Below are 13,439 nucleotides of genomic sequence, written 5' to 3'. Positions count from 1 at the left end.
TACCCGGAGAGGCTGGAGCAGTAACAGAAGGTACATTTTCCAGGGCACCTGCTAGGGGCTGAAGTGTGTCCCTCAACATAGATGTTGGAATCCTAACTCCAAGGCCTATAAATCAATCCTTTCAACAAACAGCGGTTTCCCTTTGTTACAGAGGCGAGGTCACCTGAGAATAGGGTGGGTTCTAAACCTAATCGCGCCTGTGTAATGAAAAGAGCAGAACAGATGCGGAGGCACACGGAAGAGAGAGGAAGGCAGGTGACTTAGATGATGGGCCCCAAGTCCAGGGAGGGTCAGGGTTGCTGACAGCAAACAGAAGCTGAAATCAACCAGGAAGGCCTACTCCCCTAAGCCATACCCGGAATTCAGACTTGCAGCCTCCTGAACTGGGAGGAAATAAATTTCTGTTCTTAAAAGCCACTCACTGACACTACTTGTTACAGCTGCACTAGGTAACTCAGCCAGCACCTTTGCTGAGCTGACAGAATAGCAGTCAGAGCTTAAACGCCCTGAGCAACGATGAGTGGATTCCAGGAGGGTGACAGATTCAAAGGGTGTCTGTGGGATAGCTTGAGAGATGGACCAACGTGTCCACCTTGGCTGTGTGATGACGAGCAGGCTTTAATGTAAAGCTATAGCTAGAAATATTTAATACTGCAATGGAATGAATTGTTTCTATCTGGTTGTGGGGGAGGGGGGGAAGATACTAGATAATGATTAGCCTGTTTGATAAAAATATGAGCTCTAATAAGAGTCCATGTTGGTGGCATGTTTTCTTCTCTGATCACAGTCGCTCATGGTATTAAGTACTCCTGGTTAAGGATGGAACGGTGGCCTTCCAAAGTAGCTGTTGTAAATCCCAACCCCTATCCACGAGCTAGAATCCTAGCTGGGGATAGACAGTTTTGTGTTCAGGAGGCTTTATCAGTGTTGAGTGTATCTTCAGCCAACCGTTCTGGAACACATAAGGGACAGATGAGACACAGAATAAAGGAGGCCAGGCCACATGCAGATCGCCAAGGGTCTTCCCACAGACGCTGGCACACAGAGAGAGACTTCCCTGCCCTAATCTCAGGCTTCCAGGCTCCTACATTGTAGGAGAAATTCCTGTTGGTTAAAGCCTTCCACTGGTAGTAATTCTACCACAGCAGCATTGAAAAACAATGATCCTCCTGATAGCCACCAGGTGGAGGGTACCCTTGCTTTATAGATGAAGCAGCTCAAGCTCAGAGAAGGTAACTGACTTGCTCAAAGCACTATGCCTTCAAGTGGTAGAACCAGACTTCAAGCAAAGGCAAGTTGAAGGGGAAGTCCGACTCCTAACCATTCTATTCAATGAGGGACAATGGCCAGTGGCCACCTGAATCCCAGCTCCTCCTCCAGCACGAAAGTGTGGTGTGGCGTCCGTCACAGAAAGAGACTCAGAATGCCCTGAACAGAAGGACCCTCGCCACCACTCAATGAATCTGGATTTAACACCCACTCTGACCGGCAGCTTCCGGTTGACAGTTCCCTGCTGGTGGCTCTTTTTCTTTCTTCCTTCCTTCCTTTTTTGTGTGCAAATTAACAGTTAATTTTAAGACTTTCTTTCATTTCTCCTTTTATAGGGAACTCACTGAAGTATGCTTTAAGTAGTCATTCAGAAGATTAAAAAGGATATCCCATTACACAGCAGGAATTGGCATTTCTGACGATATATATTCCAGTGACCGTTGCTGTCACTGGAAATCTCCCCCATGCTGCTCAGTCTGGGAAAGACTTTTCTAAACATATTAGGAGAGCCCTTAATCATAGAGCTGAGGGGGTAAAATACTGGTTTTATAAAAGATGCTGTGGATGATGATGCTATGATTCTATCCCACCTATAGGCCAGGTGCAGGAAGTCTGTGGCAGAGTCTAGAGTAAGGTGACCAGTTGTCCCGCTTTTGGCGGGACAGTCCCAATTTTTAACAATTTTTCCCGCATCCCACAGCATTTTCAAAAAGTCCCGATTTTTGGAAAGAATGCACGACAAGCTAGGGCACGTGGTTTTCAGCTGCCATGTGGCTATTTCACCAGGATATGAGTTTTATCAATGGTGTCCCACTGTACCAATGTCAAAATCTGGTCACCTTAGTCTAGAGTGAAGTTCCTAGCTTTGATTTCAGGAGCCCTCGTGGCAGAGGGGGGTACTCACTGGGCTGGTAATCACAATGCCCGCAGTTCAAACCCACCAGCCACTCCAGGGAGGAAGATGAGACTCTCTGCTCCTGTGAGCACTTACAGCCTCCCAAAACCCACAGGGGCAGTTCTACTTTGTCTTACAGGGAGTTACAATGATTGGCTAGGGGGAAAATCAAGTAAATCACAGTACCACACCAGGCAGCCTACACTAGTGTCCATCGAACGTGCCCTCCCCATGCAGTGCCTACTGCCATTCGCTTCTCCTTCCCACACACACTTGCCCTGGACGTTTCTATGCTTCAAGTCCCCCAGTGCTTGTCACCACATAGGCAGTGCAGCGTTGACACCTGGGAGCGTCATTATATATGTGACTGATCGTTGATTGTTATTCTTCTGACACTAGAATGCTGACCTTAACAGGATGCAGATTTTGGGGATGAAATTTGGTTCACTGTAGTATAGTCCACAAAACAGGGCCTGATACGTTAGAAAGTAAGCTGTCAATGAGTGAAGGAACGGGATTGGCTGCCCAAGGGCTACCTCCCCTCAGACCTCTCCCACGCCTCTGGGGCAGCCTCCTGGGGTGTCACTGTGCCCTCTTTTCGGAACCCTGGGCTGCAGAATAGCTACGCAGGTCAGCTCCCTATAGGACTGACTCAGCACTCTCCCAATAAAGAGGGGCTGCTCCTTGCGGCTCCCGGCCAGCCGTCAGAGTGGCACAAGGATGGCCGCTTGGCTCTTTCTACATAATCTAAATCAGGGTATGTCGAGAACTCCTTATGCGACAGAACTGCATGCCAGGCTCACAAGGGAACCAAGAAGCTTCATGGGATTCTCAAAACCAGCAAGCCAGGCTGTCCAATAAGAGAACAGTGGAAGCTGAGACGAGTGGGCAGTCAGAAGAGCCCCGCCCCGCCCCTCCGGCTCGCTCCCTGTCGCAGCAGCTGTCTTCCCGGGGCAGAGGGAGGGAAGAAGCTGTGTGCAGTCTGCAGGGACCGGCAGCAACAGCTGGGCCCCAAAGAGAAAGGCCAGGAATGCTGGGATAGAGGCTCTCTGGGCAGGGTGATGGCAGGAGGGCCTCAGGCCCGGAAGTGATTCTCAGTGCCCCAGAGCTGGGGACAGCATCTCTGTAGTAGCTGTGCCCCCAGACCAGACCCACTGCTCTCGGGTTGATGTGGACTCAGAGGGACCCTGTCTAGGGTTTCGGGGCTGCACATCTTCACGGTGAGCAGAGCAGACAGCCTCATCTTTCTCCTGAAGAGGAGCTGGGGGGTTTGAACGGCCAACTACCTGGTTAGCAGTCCACTGCTTTCCCAATGGCACACCAGAGCACATCTGTAATTCATTTGCCCAGGGAGCCATAGGTCCACTCACCTGTTGTTCCCCTCCGCCTCCTCGCTCCCACCCCCCCGGCTCCCCCCCCCCACCACACACAATGCTTGTAACCTTCTAAGCAGAGCCCTGGTGGTGTAGTGAGCTACGTGCCGGACTGCTAACCACAAGGCCAGCAGTTTGAAGCCACCAGAGAAACCACCAAAGATGAGGCTTTCTGTCCCCATAGAGAGCTCGAGTCTCAGAAACCCACAGGGGCAGTTCCACGCTGTCTACTGGGTTGCTCCAAATCAGAATCAACTTGGTGGCAGCGAGTTTTGAGTTAACCTAGTGGGGGGTGCACAGGGCTAATGCGTTCGGCCGCTAACCAAAAAGATGGTGGTCGAGTCCAGCCCAGAGGTCCCGCAAAGCCAAGCCTGGGGATGGATGGGCTGCCAAGAAGTCATCAACCCCACAGAGCACAGTTCTCCCCTGACATGCATGGTGCCACGGGAGGGGGAGTCTGCCCGCCTGGCCCTCATGGTTAACAAATTACATCATTTACTCATCATACTGTGTGCGTTTGGCCTGTGCCCCGCCATCCTAACGAAGCCCCACAGCAATGAGGCTCTCTGTCCCCCTGGCTCTGGTTTCTCAAAGGCTCCCAGGAGTGACCGGTGCATAGTGAGTGCTCTGCCGGTGCTTCTGGGCACAGTGGAGGCAAGCGCACCAACCAAGCCTTACAGAGAACCCTGACGTGGACGATTCCCCACCAGGGCTGGCCTGGTTGCTAGACTGTCATTTGGCCTTGCAACTCCAACTGTGGGGGACTAGCTGGAACTTCCCTGATGCCCCACGCTGGCTTCTGACTTAAAAAATGTGAAACAGAAACCCGTGTTCCTGGACGCGGTTTCTCAGTTAGGGATTTGACTCCCCAGACCCCAACTCTGCGTTTTCCCATCTGCGCATCCCGGCCTCCGGCCTCTCAAAATGTGGTTATATTAATGCCAGGTGGTTACTAGGCCGTTACAAAAACACGCCAGCGACTGGCCATGGAGTGTCTGAGCGAGCTGTCACCTGAGCTAACGATTCCATGAGGTTTCTCACGACTTTGTCCTGATCTTCTGTTAGGATCCGGTGCAGGGTGGCTCTCCTCTCACTGTCCTTCCTCAGCAGGAAGAATCCGGTATCTTTTTCCTCCGGGGACGGTGGGGCGCTGTGATCTTCGAAATTTTCATCTGGAATGCTGCAATAAAGGTAGGTGGCATCAGGCCCAGCGCCCCACGTGAAAAGGCCCGTTTAGCAACCACCGTCTTTCACGCACAAGGAGCCGGCCGTTACCCCAAAAAGAGCGTCCGGATTCCTTTAGCGTCCTTCTCGCCGCAGGACTTGGGCCTTGTTTTGAAAGAGAAGGGGTCCACCTTTAACTCCGTGTCGGGGGAGACCGAGCCGTACTCACTGCTGCTGCTGGTGTCCTCGACCAGCACGGGGACCGGCAGGGAGATGCTCCGGAGGTACTCTGCAGGGGATGACACGGGGAGAGAGGAGGTGGAGGAATGCTTGAAGAAGCATGCTGCTGGGAGCCGGTCGCCATCAAGCCCGACCCCCGGCAGCCCCCCAAAGGCAGAGCAAAACCGCTCCCCAGACGGCTGTCCAGACTCTGACCTTTCGGAAGCAGATCTTCCGAGGAGCCTTTAGCTTGGCTCAAAACTGCCAACCTTTGGGGGAATGGCTGAGTGCTTAGCTGTCTGTGCCACCCAGGGACTCCTTCCCAGAAAGCACACGTCCTGAGAGACAGCCGGGTATTATTTGTCAAAAGTCTCCTTGCAACGAGAGCCGTCATGATGCTACGCAAGAGGCTGGTCACATGAACCTCACTGTTGCCCCTCTTTCCGCCTGCTCCAGCGGACCCAGCTGGTTGGGGCAGGGATAGAGGCTCCCTGGGCCCTGCAGGTCCACCTGACTGGGTGGACAGTGTGAGACGTACCCAGCCCTGCCATACATGTTCTGAGCTCATTTTCCTGACTTCCTGTGAGACTTTACAAAGCTCATTTGCAGGACTCAGCTTTCATGCTAATCAAATAAAGGGCTGGGTTTGTGGTTTTTAATTCATGTTCTTCAGAGTCTGAAGGGCTCACCTTTACGTCTTGGGGCTGCTTTGGGCAGGGGTGAGCGAGTGGGATACTTTGAGTTTACAATACTTGTCACCTCTGTTGAATGATAATTCAGAAGATTGAAAAGCATCCCATCACAGGAAATGGCATTTCTCTACCTTGACATGTGGTCACTGGGAATCTCTTCTATGCTCCTCTTGGATAGAATGTTCTAAACATATCTAGGAGAACCTTTTAATCACATAGCCCTGTGGGTAAGCCAAAGATGCTTTAAGGACCATGCTGTTATTCTTTCCCACCTGTAGACCAGGTGCAGAAAAGTCTGCAGTAGAGGGGCACCTAGCTTTGGCTTAAGGCGCCCTGGTGGCATAGTGAGTTGCTCACTGGGCTTCCAATCACAATGCCAGCAGTTCAAACTTACCCGCCAGCCGCTCCATGGGAGAAAGATGAGACTCTGCTCCCGGGAACACCTCCAGCCACAAAGGCAGCTCTACTTAGGCTTACAGGGTTGCTGTGAGTAGCTGTCAACCTGACAGCAGTGGGTAGACTATCATTTGACCTATAGGAAGGCAGAGGGGAAGCTGCAGCTTCTAGGGCAGCTTTGAGAAAACCATCTTACTGCTCAGTAACTAGTTTTCCGACACTGAATTATTGACCTACTGGCTGTTACTGGTATGGTCCTGAAGTGGAATAAAGTCATATAAGCAGGATGAAATCATGGAGAACTGCTTTGAGTTTACCAACTGAAACCATAGCCTCTTCTGTAAGCACAGGGAAGACCAGCTGGCTAACCTGAAGGTATAAAAGATGCACGGCAGAAGAAAGTGCCCGGTGTAAAGATTTCCCATTGCCTTGATCGTGGGCCCCTCCTTTTTCAAAGGGATTCAGGGGCTCACCAGAGGGGGAGCCGACACACGAGACTACCTTTGAGAGGACACTTTGGGGGTGGGCAGGCTCTACAGTGTGCTTTGCTTGGCTTCAGAGATCCTTCCAGCTGTGTTGAAGGGGACAGATTTCAGAGTGGATAAAGCAGCTCCTAGTCTGGCCAACTACAGTCTCTGAGACTCTGGAACAGTGATTCTCAACCTTCCTAAGGCCGCAGACCTTTAATACAGTTCCTCATGTTCTGGTGACCCCCCCCAACCATAAAATGATTTTTGTTGCAGCTTCATCACTGTAATTTTGCTACTGTTATGAGAATTGGGTAACCCCTGTGAAAGGGTGTTTCTACCCCCAAAGGGGTCGCGACCCACAGGTTGAGAACCACTGCCTGGAACAAGCTTCCCACTGCCTGGAACAAGCTTCCCACTGCCTGGAACAAGCTTCCCACTGCCGTGTAAGGCCAGCCCCCAGCGGTAAGGGCTGCTAGTGGAAAACAGAAGATGAAGGTTGGCTTGATGTAGCAGCCAGTCCCCTTCATGAGGAAGACAGACATGCAGGCCATCAGCGATGCTCACTGCTAGTCCCCAGGACTCAGGGAGAACCTCACAGCTAGTTGATTGGGGATCCCCTTTAAAACACAGGCTACACCCCGAAGCGGAGGCCAGCATCATTTCGAGTGCAAAGATAAAGTTGTTATTTCTTGAGAATAAAGAGATTCGGTCTTCGCTAGAGTGCTACCAGACGATGAGCTCCCATTGTGTGTGTGTGTGTGTGTGTGTGTGTGTGTGTGTGTGTAAGGAGTGAGGATTTGGATTATCCTACTTTTTGGTTGCAGGATCTGGTTTGATTACTCAGTAATGAGTAGATCAGTTTCATAGTGGCCTGTGGATTTTAGGGTTGCTATGGATACCAACTGCCCAAAAGGAAGTCTAATGAACTAAAATTGTATGTGATTAAAGATGGAACCTAGCACCGGTCATTAAGCTCACCTAAACAACAAAAGGACTCCCAGATGTTTGCAATGTCCTGCGTGCACAGCCCTGACTCCCTCCTCTACCTAATTTTAAATCAGTGAACAAGGGCTCTAGATTAATTCGCCCCCTGCGAGCTCAACCTGAGCACCCATTCATCTTGCCTAGGTTGTCTAGCATCGAGTACCTTTGGTTAGCTAGCAGGACTTGCTGATGGGTTGGAATGAAGAGCATGAAAGAAAGTGTAAAAAGTGAGTCTGAGACTTCCAACTTAAAAAACAAAAGCAATGGATGAATGCATTCTTTGCCTGCTAAGATGAGAGGGTATTCAGGCGGAAAGGAAAGGGTCTTAGATCATTTGCTCACGTTTTCCGGACAAGAGACATGGCTTGACAACTCAGGGAGTCGGAAGGTGACTCCAGCTCTCAGTCCAGAGCTAGAAACATAAAACTGAGCTGGAGATTGAATTTTCGTGGACCACAGCCTGTGGATGGTACTGAAAGCAAACGCTGACTTAGGTTAAGATGGAGAGCGTAGAACTTAGCCCGGAAGAACCATCGCTGAGAGGAGAGGAGGAGGAAGAAAAGGCAGCACGGGATAAGTAAGGAGCAGCGGGTGGAGGGGGAGGAAAACCAGGAGCACGGGGAATCCTGGGAGCCCACAGAGGAGAGGGCGATGGCCAGGGCGCATGACCCTCTGGGCTGAATACCACTTGGAGACCGAGCCGGTTGAGAAGAGTCTTTGTTGAGTCCAGGTCGCTGGTGACCCTGACACAAGTAGGCTGTGATCAAGTGGTGGAGCAGATGCTAAAATGGATGGAAGGGGGAGGGGAAGACCTGAAGGCACTGGGCACCAAGGTCTGCAGCTATGATGGAGAGAATGAACAATGGGATGTTCTTCGGTGAGGTGGCACATAAGGATGAGGGACACAGATGAGTATATGACAGGAGCCACTAGATCATGTGTGTGACCTAGACTGGTTGAAGCTGAAGAAACAACCGAAAAAGGCATGGGGCGTGGTGTCTAGAACCCAAATGGTGTGTGTGTGTTGGGGGGGTGAGGGTAGCCTTCTATAAGAAACTATATGGGGATGTAATAGAGCAGCGGTGTCAAACTGGCGGCCCCCAAGGTTAACTTTTTGTGGCCCACGATGCTCTGAAATAAAATGTAACGAGGGAATTGTGTGTACGGTATTGTCTCGATCTCCCCTAAGTGCTATTTTCTTCATAACAATTTTTTCTATTTTCAATTTATTTCAGAGCATCGTGGGCCACGACAAATAACCTCAGGGGCCGCCAGTCTGACACCCCTGTAATAGAGGGAAAGGATGCTAAGGCAGGTGAACAAAACTCATCGCTATTGAGTTGATTCCAATTTATGGCGACTCCATGTGTTTAGGAGTAGAATTCTGCTCCGCAGTTTCTCAACGGCTGTGATCTTTGGGAAGTAGATCGCCCAGTACGTCTTTCTTCCAAGGCACATGGGGTGGATCTGAACATCCAGCCTTCTGGTGAGTGAGTAAGGAAGCATCTAACTGCTTGCACCATCCATAGGCCTCTCTAAGGCAGGTAGGTTCACACATTTGGGATAAGAATATTGACATATCCACTCCTGTTATTTTTAACTTTTCAAATTATGAAAAAGATTCCCTGGCATATGAGGCAGCTCAGTGCCTCTCTGTGTGTGATATTTGTAACTATAAACGGGGAGAAGTTCATGTACAAATTATTTCCAGAGGAGCGTGTTGCTAGTTTCTGGATCGCATTGAGGTCACCAGTCCCTTTGATATCAACTCACAGACGTGAGTGGTTGGGACCTTGGGATGCAAGAGGGCAGCCTGGCACACGTTCCTTTCATTCACCAGCACCCTTGAAGCGGAAGCCTCGACAATGATAAGAAGTCCCTCTACCACGGAGCTAGCCACAAATGAGGCCCACAAACGAACCTCTCGCCTTCTGCGGGGCTGGGAAAGGTCAGCGGTGTTTCTAGAGAAAGAATTCCCACTGCTTCACTTTAGGGAATGATGGGAGGGCTGGTGGGAAAGACACAGCTCTATCAGTCGGTGGGTGTAGACTAGGGTGGGGATCAAGAGAGGGGCCACTCTCCTGGCCCCAGATTGCTGGGAGCGCCTGTCTGTGGGAAGAGATGACTATGATTCAGGGAATTGGTTATGTCCATGCTTTGGGAAAGCGAGAAGTTATTTTTATTTGTTTTGTTTTTTTAGGAAGTAAATGTTTGATTTTTATGGATTTGTCACGTGCAATTGTAAGAAATAATACAGAAAGATCTCATCCACCTTTTACCTAGTTTCCTCTAGCGAGAAAATCTTGTAAAACTCTAGTACAATATCGAAATGAGTATAAGGACTTTGATGCCTGCAAGACACAGAAAATCTCCATCACTTAAAAAAAAACAAAAATTCTCCCAGTCACCTTGAAGGTGACTTCGGATCCTAATAGCTATTCATGATCATCAGGGACCCTCACGGTCCTTCTCCGGCACAACGTGACTGACAAAGCCCAGCTTGAGCACAGCGTCTCCTACCTCGTCATGCTGTCTTCAGTCCCCACTGGCCCAGACCTTGATGTCACACAATGGTGTCACACTGCAGTGAGTGTAAGATTCATGCAGGTAGTCTACTAATCGGCGTAGACCCCAGAGCACACCTCAAATTCCGGGCAGACCCAGGAGCCTTAGTTTTCAACAAGGATCTAGACCTGTCACAGTCACATCTGTGTTCCCAGGGCTTACTGTCTGGTTCCTGTATTCCTAGTGCTCATTGCATAGTGTAAGTTAAACATTTTTACTGAATGTTAGCTCCGACTCATAGCGACCACATGCAGAAGAGAAAAAAACATTGTACCGATCACCCTTGAGCTCACACCAATTCAAATGGAAGCTGAAGCAAATCAAAAAAAGTCCAAGAGAGCCCAAGCACGGTTTAAAACACACCCAACCTGGATTTAGAGACCATCTCGAGAACAGCTGTGAGGCACTGAACACGAATGACTGAAGACCCGACAGCTGCGGGGCGAAGTCAAGAACATCACACAGGCGGAAAGCACGAGTCCTTACAAAGCCAGGGAAGAAAGACCAAATGGGATGTCCGGAAGACTTGCTACTTGCCCCTGACTGTCGACTAGCTCAAGCAAAAGGGAGAAATGATGACGCCAACGAGCTGACGGGTTTCAAAGGGCAGCTCGAGAAGACAAGGCAGAGTATCTCCTAATGAAATGTGCACACAGTTCTATGGGACGAAGGGCGTTAAAGCAGCCATCCTTCGCACCGCTGTCCGATGGCCTGCGGGGAGCTGTGCTTCCAATATGGCGGTTACCAGCCTGTTCAAACCCACCAGATGCTCTGAGGGAGAAATGAAGTCCTTGCTTCAGTAGGGGGGAGCCTAAATCCAAGCAGATTCCACATCACTCCTGCATGACCCTGCACACGGGAGGTGAGACGGCAAGGGGGAGCTGTGACTGACGAGGGCTCAGCACATTTACCTTCCACCTCATGCTCCGGCAAAGGCCGATTTGCACTGAGAAGCAGCAAGGGCAGAATCGCCTGATGAAGTGATCATCCCATTCCCTCCTCACTCTCTCAGCAAGTTCACCAAAGTTAAATGTTTGTGATGGGAATCCACTTCCTGCCAACCAAGCCAAATCATGTGGAAGGGATAAAACGCTCATGGATTAAGCTTCTGGGCACAGCTCCAGGCTTTTCCAGTAGATTATTTTATTCGGTTTCCAGAACCAAGTCTATGAAGGAGGTTTTATTAGCAGCACAGACTGCCTGATAAAGCAAGGAACTTGCTGCGTGTCACACATACGGTGGCTCAGTTGCGATCAGAACCAACTTCTCAGAAGCTCCCAAGTCAGGGGGCATTTTGTGACACCCCCAAAGAGGCTGTCCCCAAGGCTGCGGAGCACCACAGGCTCCACCCTTTGAAAGTCTAAGGGCTGCCTTTCACTTTCTAGGCTGCCTGTAGAGACAAAAGGGGTGAGGGTGGGGGTCCTCTTCTTCACAGAGTTTTTCCCAGAACATAAGAAGGAAAACTGGAGAGGCTCCGTTCAGGAAACCGCGATGCACAGTCCTCTACCCTGGGTTGAGTCCCTGCGTGGTGCAAAAATTCAATGTGCTCAGCTGCTAAGTGGAAGATCCCAGGTCGGAACCTACCCGAGGTATCTCGGAAAAAAGGCCTGACAACCTACTTCTCCCCAGATCAGCCACTGAAAACCGTCGGGAGCACTGAGCCCTACGCTGGCAAACACAGGGTCACCATAAGCCACGAGTCCAATCTGACCTGACGGCAACAGCTTAACTGGACCCTCGGCAGACTGGCTCTGAGGTGTGTGAGGAAATGTCTCTTATCTCCTAGGGCCCCAGATAAAGTGCACAGTAAGCCTTTTGCACTGTTCCCCCCCACCCCCACCCCATTTTCTTGGAAGCTCGACAGATATTTTAACAATCCATAATTCAATTAGATCAAACATGATTAGACAATCATTGACAACATCATTTTCAAAACATTTTCTCTCTTCCTGCACTCTTTGGTATCAGTTCCCCTTTATCACCACCCTCCCCCACCTTATCCCCAAAGAACCCTTGTTATGATATTATATATAATAAATAGTCTTTTGCACTATTAAGGACTTGAAGCCCTTGCTGATGAAAATCAAGGACTGCAGCCATCAGCATGGATTACAACCCAAACCTTCATAAGTAGACCGACAGATAACATCGTGATACAAAGAGACAAGACTGAAGTTGTCTAGGATTCCATTTTGCGAGGGTCCACAATCAATGCTCATGGAAGCAACAGTCAAGAAATCAAACAACATATTGGGCAACTCTACTGCACAAGACATCTTTAAAGGACTGAAGGGCAAAGATGGCATTTTGAGAACTGAAGGATGCTTGACCCAGGCCATGGTATTTCAATGACCTAATCTGCATCTGAAAGTTGGCAATGAATAAGGAAGGCTGCAGCCAATGGATGCATGTGAATGATGGTGCTGGTGACGAGGATGGAAAGTACCATGGCCTGCCCGAAGGAGAAACACACCTGTCTTGGAGGAAGGATAGTAAGAATGCGCCTTAGAAGTGAGGATGGTTAAGACTTTCTCGCTTACACTCTGGACAGGTTATCTGGAGAGGCCAGTCCCTAGAGAAGGACATTATGTTCGACAAATTTAGAGAGCCATCAAAGAAGACCCTCAAAGAGACAGCCTGGCACAGTGACCCCAACAATGAGCATGCACATAACCACAGTTGTAAGGAGGGTACAGAACCAGGCAGTGTTTCGCTCTGTCATGCATAGGGTCGCTATGAGTAGGAATTAAGTAGATGACATCTAACAACAACAACACTGTGACCTGGAACCACATTTGGCAGTCCCTAACAACAATAATAATTATTTGATCAACAACTCATCCAACCCCACGAAATCTAAAATGGTGTTCATTCCTTCATTACTCTTTAAAATGCATGCGTTGGCCTTGCTAGAGCTAGTTAAGATCTGTAGCGGCCAACATCAGAAAAAACAAAACTACAATTACTCCTGACCAAGCAGGAACAGGGATAGTACACAACTCCAAGGATGACTAAGGAAATTGCCTGGTATTGAACTTATCTACAAGAAATCCATGGAGTCGGCCAACTGGCTTCAGGGAAGAAAGTATAGACTTCCCTCCAATCTACCATTAACTCAAATCATAATCTAAGGAAAATCAAACAAACAAAACTACCCAGCTCCTGTCAGATCTGCTTTGACTGGTGGCAGCCCTACATGTGTCTGCACAGAACTCTGTTCCCCAGGGTTTTCAATGGTTGACTTCTTGGAAGTTGATCCCGAGGCCTTTCGCCCGAGGTGTCTCTTGGTGGACTCGAACTGGCAACCTTCAGTTAGCAACTTAAGGCATTAAACATGTGCACCCCCACGGACCCCTCTGGCATTTACCCAAACCCAACCCCCCTGCCATCAAGCTGAGGAACCATAGCAACG

At 49.7% G+C, this 13,439-nt stretch overlaps 1 protein-coding gene across 1 annotated transcript in view; it reads right to left on the bottom strand.

Annotated features, from left to right (window-relative positions):
- MAP3K5 (mitogen-activated protein kinase kinase kinase 5) overlaps nucleotides 1-13,439 on the bottom strand; it is a 230,658-nt gene that overhangs the window by 30,789 nt on the left and 186,430 nt on the right. Inside the window, exons 21-22 of the mRNA XM_045294594.1 lie at nucleotides 4,813-4,990; nucleotides 4,549-4,717 (exon numbers count right to left, since the gene is read on the bottom strand). Coding sequence (XP_045150529.1) covers nucleotides 4,549-4,717; nucleotides 4,813-4,990 — 347 coding nt within the window. The remainder of the gene's footprint in view (nucleotides 1-4,548; nucleotides 4,718-4,812; nucleotides 4,991-13,439) is intronic.

This window comes from Echinops telfairi, unplaced genomic scaffold (genome assembly GCF_000313985.2).
Source record: "Echinops telfairi isolate 266 unplaced genomic scaffold, ASM31398v2 ScPeMD7_3533;HRSCAF=4204_0, whole genome shotgun sequence".
Classification (NCBI taxonomy): domain Eukaryota; kingdom Metazoa; phylum Chordata; class Mammalia; order Afrosoricida; family Tenrecidae; genus Echinops; species Echinops telfairi.
This window is presented reverse-complemented; position numbering and strand designations above follow the sequence as displayed.